Raw genomic sequence first — 13017 nt, 5'->3', positions numbered from 1 at the left:
TTTTTTTTTTTTTTTTTTTTTTTTTTGAGGCACAACGGCTCCTTTGGTTTGTCCCAAAGGAACGTGGTCCAACAGCTCAGGCCTGCACAGACTGGAGGACTGTCAAACCTGTCATGGGGGATTTTATTGTGACTCTACTGGCCTTACTGCTCCTACAGGACGCTGCAGTGGCGGGTAGAGTTTCTTACCTTTTCCTTTTTTATGTACACATATTTTTCCTTAATTGTCTGTTTTTATGTAGGTATTATTGTCTTGGTGGGGCTGTCACACCGTCTCCCACTCAGGGAGTCACAGGGGGATCTTGTCCTGAGGGTTCCTACTGCCCTCAAGGAACCGCTGACCCCATACCTTGTGATCCAGGGACATATGTTGCTGTAACACATGCCACTGAGTGCGAGGCCTGTCTGCCAGGCTGGTACTGCGTGACTGGCTCCTTGCAGCTGTGCCCTGCAGGTTTGTAAAGCAATAAGAAGCATAGCGTACCCAAACCATAGTGCAAGGGTGTCCGAACTACGACCCACAGAGGTCTTCAATTTGGGGCATAACACGGCACAAGTTCAAAAATCTAAATGACCGTTTGTGTATTCATATCATATACAAATAGCCATGGGTACAATAGCTGCTATATTGTCATCATCTTGTGGCCAACGAATATTACTCAAACTTTAAATATACTTGTTTACACAGCACAGCATTTATTTCAGTGACCCAATCCAAACAACCTTCCTCAGTCATGGTGTAAAAAAAAAAAATCAACCAGCACCAAACATACACAAACATGGTCACACAAACATAACCTGCTCATTGAACGTCCAATCAACATACAAAATAATAAATACAAATTACACCTATATAAAATCCTTTACAAGGGATGATGGGTAAATGCAAAACACTCTCTCCACACTTATCCATGTTTGGCACATTTTAGCTGCTTGATATTTCTGATTGATTAAAAACCTTAAGGAGGTAATCACGAAAGTAAACAAGGTAGGAGTTGAAGAATAATTACTAATTATATATCCATTATATTATTATAATAATATGTACTTGTATACATGTATAGGCTTTATATGTATATATATATATATATATATATATATATATATATATATCTCCTGGGTTTTATCCCCGGGCCCTGGGTTCTTCTGTGTGGAGTTTGCATGTTCTCCCTGCGGCTGCGTGGGTTCCCTTCGGGTACTCCGGCTTCCTCCCACCTCCAAAAACATGCACCTACTGTAGGTTGATTGGCAACACTAAATTGGCCCTAGTGTGTGCAAGTGAGTGTGAATGTTGTCTGTCTATCTGTGTTGGCCCTGTGACGAGGTGGCAACTTGTCCAGGGTGTACCCCGCCTTCCGCCTGAATGCAGCTGGGATAGGCTCCAGCACCCCATGCGACCCAGAGAGGGACAAGCGGTATACAATGGATGGATGGATGGATGGATATATACCATACTTGCCAACCTTGAGACCTCCAACAATATCGGGAGGTGGGGGGCGGGGGGCGTGGTTATTTACAGCTAGAATTCACCAACTCGAGTATTTCATATATATATATATATTTATTTTATTTACATAAAAGAAATACTTGAATTTCAGTGTTCCGGTGGCTATCCATTGGATGGCAGTATTGTCCTGTTTAACTTCTCCGTTCATGAATGAGTATATCATTTCGGCCACCGTGTTCAATGGAGAAGTCTGTTCTACATATTTACAGGCAACATACACCTTCCCCTTCGAACTGTCCTGGATGAACTGAAATTCTTGTTTCCATTCGTTTTGGAACTTGCAAGCGTATTTCTTCATCTTGCTCGTTGACGCCGTCGCCATGTCTGTAATTTCCTCGTTCTTCTGCTTCGTCTCCTTGTTGTGTGCGCAGTTGTGCACTCTACTCTCTAAAAGCCCTAGATGTTATGACGTCATTGGGCAGGCAAGCTGTTTATATTGTGGGAAAGCGGATGTGAGAACAGGCTGTCCCCACTCAGTCTCAGGTCCGCATTGAGCTGGAGGGGGCGTGGCCTCCAGCTTCGGCTGAATACCGGGAGTTTGTCGGGAGAAAATCTCTGCCGGGAGGTTGTCGGGAGAGGCGCTGAATACCGGGATTCTCCCGCTAAAAACGGGAGGGTTGGCAAGTATGATATATACATATATATATATATATATATATATATATATATATATATATATATATATATATATATATATGTATATATATATATATCTTTGTTTTGCCCTTCTTAAGCCCAATTTCCCTCATTTTCATAGGCATTTAGCATGAATTGATTTACGTGGACCCCGACTTATAAAAGTTGAAAAACTTATTCGAGTGTTACCATTTAGTGGTCAATTGTACGGAATATGTACTATACTGTGCAATCTACTAATAAAAGTTTCAATCAATCAAAAAAAAATGTAGTATGTTTTACACCACAGCAAATCACGCTGATCTCCAGATAAATATATGCACTCCCCCCTAGTGGCCATGAGCAGTATGGCTGGCTATAATTAGTTTTTTTTCCAGCTGAGTGATGTTGAGGTGACCTATGGCACTGGCAGGTCAGCCACTATTTCAAGCAGCCTGGTAGAATCATGTATTGTCCCTCATGACAGCATTCAATACTGCATCTGCAGTTCTCTGGGGTGCCAAAGGTTGAATGGTAACATAGGACTGCTTTGCAATCAATAGCTGAAAAACAAGCTTTTATTTTTGTTGTTGTTGTTCACCCCGGCTGACTAGAGACTTCAACATTGATACACTCATCAAATGATATTTCTTTTCTCTCCAACTGAAAAATTGACTCGCCATCCCATCAGTACAAAATATATATTGTATTTATGTGCTAATGACAAGAAGCCTTCTTATTTAAGTAATATTGTTCACAAAAAAATTTGCAAATGCGTATCTCAATCTTTGCGCGTGTAATCAGATCCACATGTCCGTGTTGCGATCTGGGTGTCCGTGTAAAAAAGTATGTGAAAAAACAATAACATTGTTTTAAGTTGTTTGACTAGGCAATATTTATATTCTGTATAAACACAAAACACGAACATTACAAAATGGCCGAGGTCTTGTGCAATTTATACTGCAAATGGTCTTTGAGGATTTATTTTCATGGTGAACATATGCACACATTTCCTGCAGGATATTGTAAGTTTGAGTTTTTTAAAGCCCTCAAAAATATTGTAGTTGGCAGAATACTAATAATACAATTAGAAAATAACAACTCTAAGAAGAAATTAAATATCTCAAGGAGGTTTGATTACACATTACACTATTTTACCCTTTCAGCTCTAACACAAAGCTATATGTGGATATTTTGATCAGATAGTTTACCATGTATTGATTAACTTCCATTGTGTTGGTTTTAGTATCTTTAATAAACAAACTGTATCAAAGTAACCCCCACATCCCTTTTTTTTCCCGTGTGCGGCCATCGCTGGAAAACGCTTGGACACCCCTGAGCTAGTGTGTTGGTCCAACTGACATCTTTAAAATTGAATGTCACTTATGTCGCACAGGGTCACACAACATTTCAGGTTGAATCACTCAAACAGGTCTATTAGATTATTTTTCTTTGACTTTCCCCCAAAAGCCATCACATAACGATGCCAAGAGTGGCAAAGAGGAAAATGTGATCATAACCCTAGAGTCGGAATTGCAGCAAAGGAGGTGGTACGTTTTTTTTCTTTTCATTTAATATTTATTGACATCCAGCATCAGACATTCCCATCCATTACACCATATCTCCACACACCATACATCTATTGTCTGCCCTAAATGTCAACACATTTTTTTGTTTATATCCCAACGATGCCCCCCCCCCCCTCAAAAAAAACCCAGCAAGAAAACAAAACAAAGTAATAATAATAATAAAAAAATAATAATAATGATAACAATAACAATAAATTAATATTAATAATAATCAGAAATAAAAAATTTAATAATGTAAACAGGTAGTAAATAATAATAATTAAAGAAAAGAAAAACAAATATATATATATATATATATATATAGACATATAGGGAGGGAGTCATCTTTTTTTTTTTTTTTTTAAACAGCACAATCACTAGAAAATAAAATCAGGCTTATGGGGTGTGACATAATTGACCCAGTTTTTCCAGTATGAAGTGGTGGTACTTAATACATACGTTTCTGTCCTGGTTTGTTTTTCTTTGGCTTTTTTCTAAATGCTATCCTGGAATGGCGCCAGTGATGGCAACGAGGTAAATGTGATAATAAGCATAGAATGGATGCATATGCAAAAGTACAATATATTTATCTGTAAAGTAATCTATTTATATCTGCACCTTATTGCTCTTTTATCCTGCACTACCATGAGCTAATGCAACAACATTTCGTTCTTATCTGTACTGTAAAGTTCACATTTGAATGACAATAAAAGGAAGTCTAAGTCTCTAAGTCTAAGAACCAGAACTCCTGAAAGCACATTATTTTGCTTTTTCTTTGATTTGCTTCGACCAATCACATGACGAGGAATACGGAAATGTGATAATAACCATAGAACCAGAGAGGCAACAAATGAAGCAGTACATACTGTACATTTCTGTCCTGACCGCTCATCAGTACAAGATGGCTCGTTAAGCGTTCAAGCCCCTCGTTAATACATTTCCCCGTTTCAAATCGTGATCATCCATCATAAGTATAGCTCTGTGGCATTGTGTTGCAGGGTTCTACTGCCCGGAAAGAACCGGCTATGACGTAAGAAGCTGTCCACTGGGAACATACGGCCCTGACCCGGGATACTGGTCTGTGTCCCAGTGCAAGCAATGTGACGGCGGTCATTACTGCTCCTCCACAAACGCCACAGCTGTCAGTGGAGCGTGTCAGGAGGGATATTACTGCTCACGTGGAAACACCTCCCCCCGCCCTGTCTTACAGGCTGCAGGTGACCGAGCGTCCTTTGCAGACATGTTCTACATATTTAGGATCTCCAACTGTCAAGAAAAATAACCTTGTTTTTTCTGTGTCTTAGCAGGGAAGGGAGGACCGTGTCCCGCCGGTCATTATTGCCCCCGGGCCAGCATCCATCCTCTGCCATGTCCTCGTGGTACTTTCTCCAACCTCACCAAATTAGTCTCCCAGGTGAATAAAAAAAATCCCTCTGGTAGGTCAGCCTCTTCACCCAAGATATTGTAATCTTCTTATTTTTCTTTTTAGAAATTTTTACATATTACACTATAATTAGTAGAAAACTGACATTTCCATTTTTGGATCAAGGGAACGTATGGGAATCTTTTAAATTACAGCAAAAAAAATATTTTTTTTCCGTACAGCATGTTTCAATTATTACCATGATCTATATTTCAAAATAATATTCTGTACATTTTCCTTAGCCATCAAGAGAACATGACTGAAAAAAGACGTTTAGCAAATATACAGTAATATTACAGTATGTAGGGCTGTGAGCATGAACAATACAATACCGGAATGAACAATAATAATACATATTCAACTTTTGTAGATCAGCGTTTTTACAGGAATTTGTACATATTGCACTATAATTAGTGTAAAACTGATATCTCCTGGGGTTGCTTTAAAAAGCCCCGTTTGCAGGAATGAAATGTATGAAATACAACAAAATATTGACATTTTACATGTTTCAATTATTACCATGATCTATGTTTTAAACTATTTGTGTACACTTTTCTAAATTGTCAAGAGAACATATTACTCTTTGACTAAAACAAGAAATTCAGTAAACTGTATACTGTATACATATATTAACAGTTTGTAGGGTTGTTGTAGACATTAAATATTACAATATTTTTATGGGTACATTTTGTGCTACTATAATAATAATAATAATAACAATAATGTAATAATCCACTGCTATTTTTAATAAATGAATAAAAACAAACACATACATAAATAAATACATTTAGTTACCATCTCTAAATGTGTTTAACTTTATCTTAATTTTTTATTGCTATAACGCAACCTTATAACAATTGGTCTGGCTGCTCACTGGACAATAAACAATATTCTACAAAACCCAAAACCAGTGAAGTTGGCACGTTGTGTAAATCGTAAATAAAAACAGAATACAATGATTTGCAAATCCTTTTCAACTTATATTCAATTGAATACACAATTTGAAATGTGGACTTGTCAGACCACAGAACACTTTTCCACTTTGCATCAGTGCATCTTAGATGAGCTGGGGCCCAGCAAAGCCGGCGTCGTTTCTGGGTGTTGTTGATAAATGGCTTTCTTTTTGCATAGTAGAGATTGAACTTGCACTTACAGATGTAGTGACCAACTGTAGTTACTGACAGTGGTCTTCTAAAGTGTTCCTGAGCCCATGTGGTGATATCCTTTACACACTGATATCACTTTTTGATGCAGTACCGCCTGAGGGATCCAAGGTCATGGGCATTGCCGCTTACGTGCAGTGATTTCTCTAGATTTTCTGAACCTTTTGATGACATTACGGACCGTAGATGGTGAAATCCCTAAATTCCTTGCAATAGCTGGTTGAGAAAGGTTTTTCTTAAACTGTTCAACAATTTGCTCACGCATTTGTTGACAAAGTGGTGACCCTCGCCCCATCCTTGTTTGTGAATGACTGAGCATTTCATGGAAGCTGCTTTTATACCCAATCATGGCACCCACCTGTTCCCAGTTAGCCTGTTCACCTGAGGCATGTTCCAAATAAGTGTTTGATGAGCATACCTCAACTTTCTCAGTCTTTTTTGCCACTTGTGCCAGCTTTTACTGGTTTAAATGTAACTTAGATATCGGGTTTCACTATGTAAAAGCACTTTGAGTCACTAGAGAAAAGTGCCATATAAATATAATTCACTTCACTTCACTTTTTTGAAACATGTTACAGGCATCAAATTCAAAATGAGCTAATATTTGCAAAACATAACAAGGCTTACCAGTTCGAACGTTAAGTATCTTGTCTTTGCAGTCTATTCAAATGAATACAGGTTGAAAAGGATTTGTATTCTGTTTTTATTTACAAACCCCGTTTCCATATGAGTTGGGAAATTGTGTTAGATGTAAATATAAACAAAATAAAATGATTTGCAAATCATTTTCAACCCATATTCAGTTGAATATGCTACAAAGACAAGATATTTGATGTTCAAACTGATAAACATAAACATTTTTGCAAATAATCATTAACTTTAGAATTTGATGCCAGCAACACGTGACAAAGAAGTTGGGAAAGGTGGCAATAAATACTGATAAAGTTGAGGAATGCTCATCAAACACTTATTTGGAACATCCCACAGGTGAACAAGCAAATTGGGAACAGGTGGGTGCCATGATTGGGTGTAAAAGTAGATTCCATGAAATGGTCAGTCATTCACAAACAAGGATGGGGCGAGGGTCACCACTTTGTCAACAAATGTGTGAGCAAATTGTTGAACAGTTTAAGAAAAACCTTTGTCAACCAGCTATTGCAAGGAATTTAGGGATTTCACCATCTACGGTCCGTAATATCATCAAAGGGTTCAGAGAATCTGGAGAAATCACTGCACGTAAGGAGCTAAGCCCGTGACCTTCAATCCCTCAGGCTGTACTGCATCAACAAGCGACATCAGTGTGTAAAGGATATCACCACATGGGCTCAGGAACACTTCAGAAACCCACTGTCAGTAACTACAGTTGGTCGCTACATCTGTAAGTGCAAGTTAAAACTCTCCTATGCAAGGCGGAAACCGTTTATCAACGTCGGCTTCGCTGGGCCTGAGCTCATTTAAGATGGACTGATACAAAGTGGAAAAGTGTTCTGTGGTCTGACGAGTCCACATTTCAAATTGTTTTTGGAAACTGTGGACGTCGTGTCCTCCGGACCAAAGAGGAAAAGAACCATCCGGATTGTTATAGGCGAAAAGTTGAAAAGCCAGCATCTGTGATGGTATGAGGGTGTATTAGTGCCCAAGACATGGGTAACTTACACATCTGTGAAGGCACCATTAATGCTGAAAGGTACATACAGGTTTTGGAGCAACATATGTTGTCATCCAAGCAACGTTACCATGGACGCCCCTGCTTATTTCAGCAAGACAATGCCAAGCCACGTGTTACATCAACGTGGCTTCATAGTAAAAGAGTGCGGGTACTAGACTGGCCTGCCTGTAGTCCAGACCTGTCTCCCATTAAAAATGTGTGGCGCATTATGAAGCCTAAAATACCACAACGGAGACCCCCGGACTGTTGAACAACTTAAGCTGTACATCAAGCAAGAATGGGAAAGAATTCCACCCGAGAAGCTTAAAAAATGTGTCTCCTCAGTTCCCAAACGTTTACTGAGTGTTGTTAAAAGGAAAGGCCATGTAACACAGTGGTGAACATGCCCTTTCCCAACTACTTTGGCACGTGTTGCAGCCATGAAATTCTAAGTTAATTATTATTTGCAAAAAAACAATAAAGTTTATGAGTTTGAACATCAGATATCTTGTCTTTGTAGTGCGTTCAATTGAATATGGGTTGAAAAGGATTTGCAAATCATTGTACTCCGTTTATATTTACATCCAACACAATTTCCCAACTCATATGGAAACGGGGTTTGTACGATTTACACAATTTACCGACTTCACTGGTTTTGGGTTTTGTAACTAATATCACTTACTTGTTACTAAGCAGATGTTATCCCAAATAGCACATACACCAGTGCAATATAAAGGCTAACGACGAGCACAGGAATACCCAACGACACCCTTTTGCTGTATTCTTGCTACATGATGTATCTGACAGGCTAGTTTATTTTGTTGTATTTTATTCTTCCAGTGGTAATACGTGGCAGATTACCTCTCTTTCTCACACGGTATAACAGTGCAAAATACTTTATTAGGCCAGCATCACCTGAGAAAAGTAATATAGACTTAAAGCTTTGTGTCCTTGTGTTGTATGACTGTCTACGTTTATAATAGGCATTGTAAATCAATGGTTGTAATCCTCCAAATCTGATATACCGCTGCTACAGATATACTTACAGTCATTATCATGTCTCATCGTGACAGCCAATCCATATTTAATGCTCTATCAATATGTTTTTAATTAAGTGCCGCTGCCTCATCCTTGCTCTTTGTTTTTCGTCCCTCTCGTTTGGTCTCAGGTGGATTGTGAGCCGTGTCACCCGGGTTACTACTGCGATGCTGCAGGCCTCGCAGCGCCTTCCGGAAAATGCTGGGAAGGATTCTTCTGCCCAGGGGGTGAGGCACGGCCTGACCCGCGACCTTGCCCCAAAGGTGATTGCTTTCCCCTTCACGCAAATGAGCCATCTGTGTCTGATCTTGTTTAAGTGGAGCTCACATAAAAAATAAATAAAAATAAAAATAAGCAAGGCAATTACAACATAACGCAAAATGGAAACTCTGGGGCTCATCTTTTAGTTAAGCATTTCAGCCCGTACCGAATGCGTAAACAAAGCTCCTTTTTAGCGTAATAGGCCTAAACATGAGCAGCTGCTGTGTCAACAATGGAAATCGAAGCGCATCTGATGTGGATTGTGAGCGTCTGCTGCCCGTGTGCTTAAGTGCGTGTCTCCTTCATGACTCTCGTCCACATGCAACTAGGTTATTACTGTTCCGAGGGCTCCGCCGCTCCTCAGCTTTGCCCCCGGGGAACCATCAGTGGCGAGGATGGCCTCGCCAGCTGTACCACCTGTCCTCAGGGGTATGAACCTGCTAATGCGAGCATCACTGTAAACACATGCATAGTTGTGGATAAAAGCTGTAAATGATGCAAACTGTGACATTCCAATAGTCCCATCTCTGTTTTGTTTCCACAGTTTTTACTGCCCGGAAAGCAGTAACGGTTCCTTCTATGAGTGTCCGGAGGGTCACTACTGTCCAGGTGGGACCTGGTCTAAATACCTCTACCCATGTCCAGCTGGGTCCATCAATCCTCACACCCGGATGGCAAAGGCCCAGGACTGCCTACCCTGCCCACCAGGTCAGACACCCCTGTTTGCTGAGCTTTTTTTTTTGCAACTACCAATTGTAGGTGTTTAGCAAACAGGCTCAGAACCATAACCAGCTGCACAACAGCCCATACACACTGCTGTGGGATGGCCTTCCATTGTGAATCAGAGTTTTTCCAATATGATCTCCAAAAAGTGTGTACACCACTGATATTTTTACCTCCACCAGGCAATCATGTATGTGCTGGGGTTTGTTTTTCTCTCTGTCTGTTTGTTTCTTTAGTTGGTTAGCAGCATAGCACCAAAAGCTATGGATCGATTTTGATTAAACTTTAAGGAAATATCAGAAATGGAATCAGGAACAAGTAACAACCCTTTGGTTTTAATATTTTTTAAAAAGGATTCGTTACTATTGGTTGTCAGGACCCGGTGGTGGTCTGGGTTCTCTATTGTAGTCAGTGATGGGTACCGAATTCTGTACTTTTATATAAACCGACTGAAGTCCGTCGTAGTACCAATTCACATATAATCAATAAGTGACTAATTTTTATACTTTTGTTGCACGTGACATCACATCCAGTTGCAGCCTCGACACCGGCTCAAACACTTAGCCGGGAAACAAGCAGTCAAGCACTCAGAGCGGATTCAACAGTACCGCCTTTAAGTAATGATACAATTTCCCATGCCAACAAAGCAAGAAGAAAACACTCAAAAGTACCATTAGGCTGTACTTTTCAAAATGCACTAGCCAGATCCTAATTAAAATTGGATTTGCCATTATCACGTTACCAATTAGCATTAGCGATTTTACGTAGTGATTTCAACACCTCCTAATTTGGTAATTAAAACTACAACATAGATGCATGTTACAATCAAACAGCTGTGTAATGATTACAGTACTTATAGTCTAAACACTTTGTAGGGCTTAACAAAAAAATAGACTGGCAAATTCAAATTAATGGCAAAGACTAATTACTGGCTTGTCATGTCTTTTGATCATGTTTTGTTTTAGTTATGTCCTGTTTGGTTTTTGGACACTAAGTTCCTGCATTTTCACTCCCTTGCTTTGTTTCCATGACAACCCATTAGTTACACCTGTTTTCACGTTCGGACTCACACACCTGTCAGCAATCATGTCACTACTATTTAAGCCGGTCACTTTCAGTTAGTCTGTCTGGCAACATTAACTCCGTTAACTCTGTTACCCTGGTTATTCATGCTTGTATTCCATGCCATAGTTTTCATGCTTTTTCACATCACAGTACCGGTAAGTGTTATTTATTTCATGTTCATACTTTTTTGCCCAAGTGCTAGTGTTGTTTTCTTAGCCAAGTTTGTACTTCCACCTTTGTGCACGCCTTTTGTTGGTACTTTTTGTTAGTGTTAAAATAATGTCTCTACCTTCAAGCCATGTCCGGTCCAACTTTACTTGCATCTCGGGAAAACAAACATCCCATAGTCCACGTCCTGACATGGCTAAGACAACACACCATAGTCTATACACTACTGATATATAATGTCTTGGAATTACGACTGCATACAAAGTTTACTATATAATACAGTACAGTACAGTACTTGAGACAGTGAAGAGTAAACAAACAAGGTAACAGCTAGAAAGCTCAGTGTTAAATGTTAAAGAATTTGTATTTATTTTTTCTTAAATTAACATTCATTAACACATTTGAACACACACAAAAGTACAGAAAATTGGTTCTGTTGAGTACCAGTATCCGTACACGGGTACTGATACTTAGTACCGTATCGATTCAAAAGTGAAATAAGTCAAAGCACAGCAATTATTATCCAAATAGTTGGCAACCAAAGTGAGTAGCAAGATAAATGTCTCTTGCTAGTGTGGTAGCATCATGGTGTGAGGCTGCATCAGTGCTAAGGAGCTGCGGTTCATTGAGGTAGAACATGAATTCCTACATTCTCTGACATTCTGAAATAGTTTTTCAACATGATACTGACTGTACTCCAGTGTGGATATTCACCTTTTCCATCACTGGTACCTTTCTGTACAGAAGATACATTTATATAATGTTGTCCCTTGAGAAAATGAAGGGCCTGATCTACTAAAATCTAAATAGCACGCGCTGAATTGCATGCGCAAAGTAAAACATTGTGGGAATGTTGTGGATGATCTATTAACACTGCGTGCGCAATTGATTACAAGTTGTCCAGACTGCCATATTTAAATGAGGTTTTTGGGTGTAGTATACCCGCTGTCACCATGGAGACACTTATGACATCATGTGCTCCAACGGTCCAACCTGTAGTGTTTTTGTACTGTTGGGGAATATACGGCAGACAATTACAATACATCCACTTTTTTTTTTCGATATAGAAGTGTGATCTAGATAACAGAACCTACTTTTAGCACGCCAAATGTGCACTCTGGAATAATGCAGTCACAAGAAAATGCATATTGCAAGAAGTTTTTTTATACTATATCCTCTATATAAAAAAAGAATGCTATTGAGTAATATGAAACAGACACCTAACCAAATCTATTTAATTAGTTTTAATTAATCCCTTAAGTCATTCAGCAGCTGTAAAATTAAAACATGATACAGCTAAACCAGGGGTGTCCAAACTTTTTCCACCGAGGGCCGCACACTGAAAAATCAAAGCGAGCGGGGGCCATTTTAATATTTTTTATTTTAAAAACCAATACAATATACACTACCGTTCAAAAGTTTGGGGTCACCCAAACAATTTTTTGGAATAGCCTTCATTTCTAAGAACAACAATAGACTGTCGAGTTTCAGATGAAAGTTCTCTTTTTCTGGCCATTTTGAGCGTTTAATTGACCCCACAAATGTGATGCTCCAGAAACTCAATCTGCTCAAAGGAAGGTCAGTTTTGTAGCTTCTGTAACGAGCTAAACTGTTTTCAGATGTGTGAACATGATTGCACAAGGGTTTTCTAATCATCAATTAGCCTTCTGAGCCAATGAGCAAACACATTGTACCATTAGAACACTGGAGTGATAGTTGCTGGAAATGGGCCTCTACACACCTATGTAGATATTGCACCAAAAACCAGACATTTGCAACTAGAATAGTCATTTATCACACTAGCAATGTATAGAGTGTATTTCTTTAAAGTTAAGACTA

The 13017-nt window shown here is 39.2% G+C and overlaps 1 protein-coding gene across 1 annotated transcript in view; it reads left to right on the top strand.

Moving 5' to 3' along the window:
* Window positions 1-13017, top strand: part of LOC133659118 (SCO-spondin-like) — a 158891-nt gene that overhangs the window by 60230 nt on the left and 85644 nt on the right. Inside the window, exons 39-45 of the mRNA XM_062061851.1 lie at window positions 30-174; window positions 242-453; window positions 4688-4906; window positions 4997-5103; window positions 9092-9224; window positions 9552-9651; window positions 9767-9930. Coding sequence (XP_061917835.1) covers window positions 30-174; window positions 242-453; window positions 4688-4906; window positions 4997-5103; window positions 9092-9224; window positions 9552-9651; window positions 9767-9930 — 1080 coding nt within the window. The remainder of the gene's footprint in view (window positions 1-29; window positions 175-241; window positions 454-4687; window positions 4907-4996; window positions 5104-9091; window positions 9225-9551; window positions 9652-9766; window positions 9931-13017) is intronic.

This window comes from Entelurus aequoreus, linkage group LG10, assembly GCF_033978785.1.
Source record: "Entelurus aequoreus isolate RoL-2023_Sb linkage group LG10, RoL_Eaeq_v1.1, whole genome shotgun sequence".
Lineage (NCBI taxonomy): Eukaryota > Metazoa > Chordata > Actinopteri > Syngnathiformes > Syngnathidae > Entelurus > Entelurus aequoreus.
The sequence above is the reverse complement of the archived record's forward strand: the minus strand, read 5'-3'. Positions and strand labels throughout refer to the sequence as shown.